Here is a 6,730-nt window from a genome sequence, read left to right as displayed (position 1 = left end):
ATATATATTTTTCTTTAAATAGAGGTAGGGGTCTATGTTGCCCAAGCTGGTCTTGAACTCCTAGGCTCAAGTAATCTTCCTGCTTCAGCCTCCCAAAGTGCTGGGATTTCATGTGTGAGCCACCATGCCCAGCCTGAAAAAATATTTAGTAAGGTGAAAGTCAGAGAACAGTTTAAAGAGTACAGTTTTAAAGAGTACAGTTTAGTGATATTTAGTGCATTGTACCATTTTGTGCAACCATCAACTCTTGTTACAAAAACATTTTCATCACTCCCAGAGGAGACCCCAGACCCATGCAGTCAGTTCCCGTGTCCTCTGCCCACAGCTGCTGGCAACCCCAATCAGCTCTCTGTCTAGGATGAACCTCAAATGCATTATAGGTGGAAGAAACCAGACACAGAAAAGTCACCTACAGCTAGTGCTTGACTTACGACCACGATTGATTCTGACAGACCAGTCGTAACACGATTTGGTTGTAAGTTGAGTAGGCTATATGTACAGTACTGTGAAATGATGTTATAAAAATCTTTAAGTCATATTTTATCATAATTTCCTTTCATTATTGTTATATATCATAATTTTCTTTGTTCATTTTATGCCATTTGTATCATCTCTACACGATTTTGTTCCTTATTTTTACATTCGTCAGGTTTAAGTAAAACACTGCATTACCAGTACAACTGGTTTAATATTTGCAAAACATACAAAATTACAAAATACAGGTGCATACAAAAATACAAAATACAAGTGTAAAAAATACCATAGGAAACATTTTCTCAATTGCAAAACATATCAAAATATATAAACATGTACGAAACATTTTATTGGCCACTGGTGCTTGGCTGCGGATCGTTGATATTGTCATCTGAGGCAGCAGTTGGGGTTACCGGAGTTGGTTTTTTCATAAACATGGTGAGCTTTGTCTGAATTGTATGTTTCTTTTTTTCTTCATGAATTTCACGATACGGACGAAACACATTGTGCGCCATCCGTTCAATCCTTGCAAATTGTTCGATGTTCGAAATGTACAAGAAGTTTATTGGGAGGGGTTTGATGAAAAATATCCAAGACACAAAACACAAATTGCTGTACCGAGTATGGGATAACAGTTGAAGTGGTGCACGCGGAGATGGTAGTGCTTCCGGAAGCTGGTCCGCACTGTCGTGGCTAGCGATTGTGGTCGTAAAGTCGAATGGTCGTAAGTTGCATAGGTCGTAAGTCGATCAATACCTGTATTATATGATTCCATGGACAGGACCCTTGTTTATAAGAAGCACATATTCACGTGTCTCTAAATCAACATTCTGAAGAATAGAATTTGGGAAATGATGCAGAGGAGAGGGAGTGCCTGTTGTGGCTTCTGTTTCATTTTCAGCAAATGAACTGGCAGTTTGGATTCCTGAAGGCAGCCTTAGCATAATGGCTCCCAACCATGGCTTTGCAATGGACTCACTTGGAAACTTAAAAAAATTCTATGAATAGGCCGGGCGTAGTGGCTCACGCCTGTAATCCAAGCACTTTGGAGGCCAAGGTGGGCGGATCACCTGAGGTCAGGCGGATCACCAGCCTGACTAACATGGTGAAACCCCGTCTTTAAAAAAAAAAAAAATTCTATGAATATATCTAAGCCAACATCTATTATTATTATTTTTTTTATTGTGGCCATTCTTTGCAGGAGTCAGGTGGTATTGCATTGCAGTTTTGATTTGCATTTCCCTGATAATTAGCAATGTTGAGCATGTTTTCTTTTTGGTGGGGAATGCAAACTAGTACAACCATTAAGGAAAACAGTGTGGAGATGCCTTAAAGAACTAAAAGTAGATCTACCATTTGATCCAGTGATCCCATTACTGGGTAATGGGTAATGGGATTTTCATACAACAAAAAGAAGTCATTGTATGAAAAAGACACTTGCACATGCATGTTTATAGCAGCACAATTCACAATTGCAAAAATATGGAACCAGCCCAAATGCCCATCAATCAATGAGTGGATAAAGAAAATGTGGTATATAGATATACACCATGGAATACTATTCAGTCATAAAAAGAAATGAAATAATGGCATTCACAGCAACCTGGATGAAGTTGGAGACCCTTATTCTAAGTGAAGAAACTCAGGAATGAAAAGCTAAACATTGTATATTCTCACTTACAAGTGGGATCTAAGCTATGAGGATGCAAAGGCACAAGAATGATATAATGGACTTTGGAGACTTCTGGGGAAGGGTGGGGGGGCATGGGATAAAAGACTTTGCGTTGGGTACAGTGTACACTGCTTGGGTGATGGGTGCATCATAATCTCAGAAATCACCACTAGAGAATTTATTCATGTAACCAAACACCACCCCAAAACCTACTGAAATTAAAAACAATTTAAAAAGTGTATGAACAGCTAATACACATTAGAAAGCCTAATGTAACTGGCCTGGACAGTGATGTTTTGAAAAACTTGCCAGATGATTCTCATGTGTAGCTAGGATTGCAACAGCTGCTCTGACAGGAGAGTGGCTACAGATACAGGCCAGCTTTCTTTCTTTTCCTTTCTTTTCTTTTCTTTTCTTTTCTTTTCTTTTCTTTTCTTTTCTTTCCTTCCTTCCTTCCTCCCTCCCTCCCTCCTCCCTCCGTCTCTCTCTCTCTCTTTTCTTTCTTTTCTTTCTCTCTTTCTTTCTCTTTCTTTCTTTCTTTCTTTCTTTCTTTCTTTCTTTCTTTCTTTCTTCTTTCTTTCTTTCTCTCTCTCTCTTTCTTTCTTTCTTTCTTTCTTTCTTTCTTTCTTCTTCTTTCTTTCTCTTCTTTCTTTCTTTCTTTCTTTTTTCTTTCTCTTTCTCTCTCTTTTATTTCTTCCTTTCCCTCTTTTTTCCTTCCTTCCTCCCCTCCCTCCCTCTCTCTCTTTCTTTCCTTCTTTCTTCCTTCCTCCTTCCTTTCCTTTCCTATCCTTTCCTTTCCTTTCTTCTCTCTCTCTCTCTCTTTCTCTCTCTCTCTTTTTTTCCTGAGACAGTCTCACTCTGTTGCCCAGGCTGGAGTGCAGTGGCATGATCTTGGCTCACTACAACCTCTGCTTCCTGGGTTCAAGCAATTCTCCTGTCTCAGCCTCCTGAGTAGCTGGGACTACAAGTGCCCACCACCATGCCTGGCCATTTTTTGTATTTTTTAGCAGAGACCGGGTTTCACCATATTGGTCAGGCTGGTCTCGAACTCCTGACCTCAGGTGATCTGCTGGTCTCGGCCTCCCAAAGAGCTGAGATTACAGACATGAGCCACCGTGCCTGGCCTGCAGGCCACTTTTCTACCCTGCCTTTCCTCCCTGGCTGCCTCGGCACTTCCTTTCCATCCTTGATTTGTGCCTCATTCTGTCTGCACAAGGTCAAAGTATCCCAGGATTTTGCCCATGCCAAAGAGTGCAGTTGATGGATTTTGGTGCCACTGAGTTTGGGACTCTGAGTTGCTCTCTAACTACTGACCTTGGGGAAGATTAGTTAACCTCTAAGCTTCATTTCTCCATCTCTAAAATGGGGCCAATAGTAGCACCTATCTCAGGAATGTTTTAAAATTTAGCCAAATGGGTGTGCATAAAGCACACAGTAAACATCATCATCACAGTTTTATTTATTGTTATTGTTGCTATTATTTTATGCATGGACATTTCATAATGGACCAGTCTGTTGACAGTCCTTTTCCAACCAGGGGTAAGTCCTGTACAAAAACAGGAGGCATTTTTTGTGCACCTGCTTTGTGTGGACAATGAGCCAGGCCCTGGGGCTGCAGCTGAAAGTCTGGAACAGAGATACTAATGTGGAATACACAAACTAGCAAGTAAACACGTATTATGGGGACCTGAAGTGCGAATGGTGCAGGAGGTGGTTGAACTGAAATCCAGGAAATATTGGGAGAGGGCAGCATTTAAGCTGGGTGGTTAGTGATAAGTGGAAGATATTCTAGCAAGTACCAGAAAGTGGGGCTATCAAGGTTGGCTGAACCAGACTAAAGAAGGTGTTAGATGTAGCTGGGCATGGTGGCTCATGCCTGTAATCCCAGCACTTTGGGAGGCCGAGGCAGGTGGATCACCTGAGGTCAGGAATTTGAGACCAGCCTGGCCAACATGGCGAAACCCCGTCTCTACTAAAAATACAAAAAAATAGCTGGGCATGGTGGCGAGCACCTGTAATCCCATCTCTTAGGAGGCTGAGGCAGGAGACTCACTTGAATCTGGGAAGAGGAGGTTGCAGTGAGCCGAGATTGTGCCGCTGCATTCCAGCCTGGGCAGCGAGAGCAAAATTCCATCCCCCCAAAAAAAGAATGTGTTAGATGCCAGGCTGAGAAGGGGCACCTGCCCTGAGATAGCTGCCCTCGCTCAACCTAACCAGGCAGGGTTCACTCTCAGTGGTCATTCCCCAGACCTTCAGTGCCACAGATACTGCACCCACTTACCCCAATAAGGTGTCCCCATAGGGGATTTCTGAGGTCTTTTTGGCTGGCTGGAATTTATTTTTTTCTTCCTCTTTCAGTTTCTGAAGTTGCTGTTGCTTCTTTTTCATTGCACTCTCTTCCCTCAGAATAGCAAAATATCCACGGCCCATCTTCACGGACTGGATCAAAAAGCTGGAGACATGCAGAGAGGAAGAGGGAGAGAGGGAGGGAGGGTGAGAAAGGGAGCGAGTGAGTGAGTGAGAGAGAGAGAGAGAGGAAGAAGGAAAGAGAAGGAGAAAGAATAAGAGAGAAAGAAAAAGAGAAAGAGAGGAAAGAGAAAAGAGAAAGAAACAGGTAGAAATAGAGAAGGGGAGGGCGAAGATGGGGAGAGGGAGGGAGGGAGGAGGGGGAGACACAAATTTAAAAAAAAGATGAGTTGACTCTTACTGTCTTGGAGCCAGTAATCTCTGAGCGCGCCCTTGTACCTGTAGGGCAGGAGCCTTCCCACCTGCAGATTTCCAGACTCAGCCAGACCTGAGTTTGAATTCTGGATCCACCTCATACTGAAGACCCAGTCAAGTCCTTGAATCTCTCTCAGCCTCATTTCCTTCATCATCCCATCACTCAGCGAATATTTATGGAGTGCCCAATCATTGCACCAGGCACTCTGCTAGGTGCTATGGAGTGGGCAAAACAATTCACAGCCTGCAGGATCAGATACCATGGGAAGGGGTCAGCAGCAAGGTGCCTGGCACGGAAGAGGGGCTCCTCTATAAAAATCAATGGCATAGCAGGCAATAAAGGGCCTAGGTCCTGGCCAGGGCTGCCCTCTCTTTGATTTGCCTAAATGCTCACATCTGTGAGCGTGACTGCTACAGCACGTACTAATGTGTGGGTTCTTTCTGTGTCAAGCAACATATGTTAGGACGTCATGATTCTTTTTGTGCCAACTCAACCACTATTTCCTAATCAGATGTCTTGATGCTGGCTTGATGTGAAGACATTCTCAGCCCTAAGGGGCTACACACCTCCCTGGGCTTTGCCAGTCTTCACCTTGGGGCCAGAGTTAGCAGCCCTATGGTGGAGAAGCACTGAGGCAGAGGTGTCCACATGTTTCTTTCTGTCGGGCTGCCCACTTTGTTCGTTGGCTCTCAAATTCAATGTTATTTGTTCTCCAAATTCCTAATAAGCAACCAACGTGTGTTGGGTATTGTGTTGACTGTTGGGGAAATAGTGATGAACAAGATAATGGGTCCGAGAGAGAGAGAGAGGGAGAGACATGAAATCATTAATAGCACACAGTAATGGGACTCTGGGCTTTGGGGAAGGGGACACCTAATTGAGACTGGCGGGGGGGAGGGCTGGAGACCATTCCTGGAGGAAGTAATATTTTCTTTTCCTCTTCGAGGGTGGCCTCTTCCTCTCCTCTGGTCCCTCTCTTGTGCTCAGTTCTGCATGGGAATATTTCCAGCCAGCTGTCATGGCCAGACTCATATGATTAGCTGACTCCTGCTTATTTGCTAAGATGAGTTAAGGTGTTATTAAGGGCATTTCATTTCAGCAGGGGACTCTTTCAAATATCTATTGGGAAAATGCTGGGAGGTGGGAGATGGAGATTTTTCCAGCAGTTTTCACATCACATCACACAGGTGGCAGCTAAGTGATAACATTTCATTCATTCATTGCTCTGATGGACTTTGGCTGAGAACCTGCTATCCCAGGCACTTGTTCAGGGGACTGGGACTGCACAAAGCAAAAAGATAAAGCATTTGCCCCCAAGAAGTTCACAGTGTAATGGAGGAAGGACACCCACAAACATACACTCTCCACCTAAGTACCACAGGGCTATAGGAACCTAGAAAAATCTTGGAAGGCTTTCTGGAGGAGGTAGTATTTGGGCTAAGTAGGAATTCACCAATAGGACAAAGTGGGACATGGCATACCCGTGGATGGAATATCAGGTGTAAATGCAAAAATGTGCATCTGATGATGGCTCTTTAGGGAGCGATAGCTATCTTTAAAACACTGGAGCAGAAGCCAGGTGCGGTGGCTCACACCTGTAATCCCAGCACTTTGGGAGGCTGAGGCGGGTGGATCATGAGGTCAGGAGATTGAGACCATCCTGGCCAACACGGTGAAACCCCGTCTCTACTAAAAATGCAAAAAAATCAGCTGGGCATGGTGGCACGTGCCTGTAATCTCAGCTACTCAGGAGACTGAGGCAGGAGAATTGCCTGAACCCAGGAGGCGGAGGTTGCTGTGAGCCGAGATCGCGCCATAGCACTCCAGCCTGGGTAACAAGAGCGAGACTCCATCTCAAAAAA

General features: G+C 44.2%; 1 protein-coding gene and 1 long non-coding RNA gene across 7 annotated transcripts in view; one reads left to right on the top strand and one right to left on the bottom strand.

Annotated features, from left to right (window-relative positions):
• The window catches only part of CCDC60 (coiled-coil domain containing 60), a 212,709-nt gene that overhangs the window by 69,754 nt on the left and 136,225 nt on the right, over positions 1-6,730 (bottom strand). For 4 of the 6 annotated variants that reach the window (XM_017510202.2, XM_017510204.2, XM_017510205.2 and 1 more), the window contains exon 3: positions 4,428-4,598. In XM_017510202.2, the coding sequence (XP_017365691.1) occupies positions 4,428-4,598 (171 nt within the window). Of the gene's footprint in view, positions 1-4,427; positions 4,599-5,434; positions 5,632-6,730 lie in introns of those variants that run through there. The other 2 variants (XM_037731956.1, XM_017510203.2) reach the window with 2 other exon arrangements.
• The window catches only part of LOC119468452, a 219,333-nt gene that overhangs the window by 127,094 nt on the left and 85,509 nt on the right, over positions 1-6,730 (top strand). The gene's annotated exons all lie outside the window — the stretch shown is intronic.

This window comes from Cebus imitator, unplaced genomic scaffold, assembly GCF_001604975.1.
Source record: "Cebus imitator isolate Cc_AM_T3 unplaced genomic scaffold, Cebus_imitator-1.0 Scaffold434, whole genome shotgun sequence".
Taxonomy (NCBI): Eukaryota; Metazoa; Chordata; class Mammalia; order Primates; family Cebidae; genus Cebus; species Cebus imitator.
Note: the sequence above shows the minus strand (reverse complement) of the source record. Positions and strands in the feature narration are given on the sequence as shown.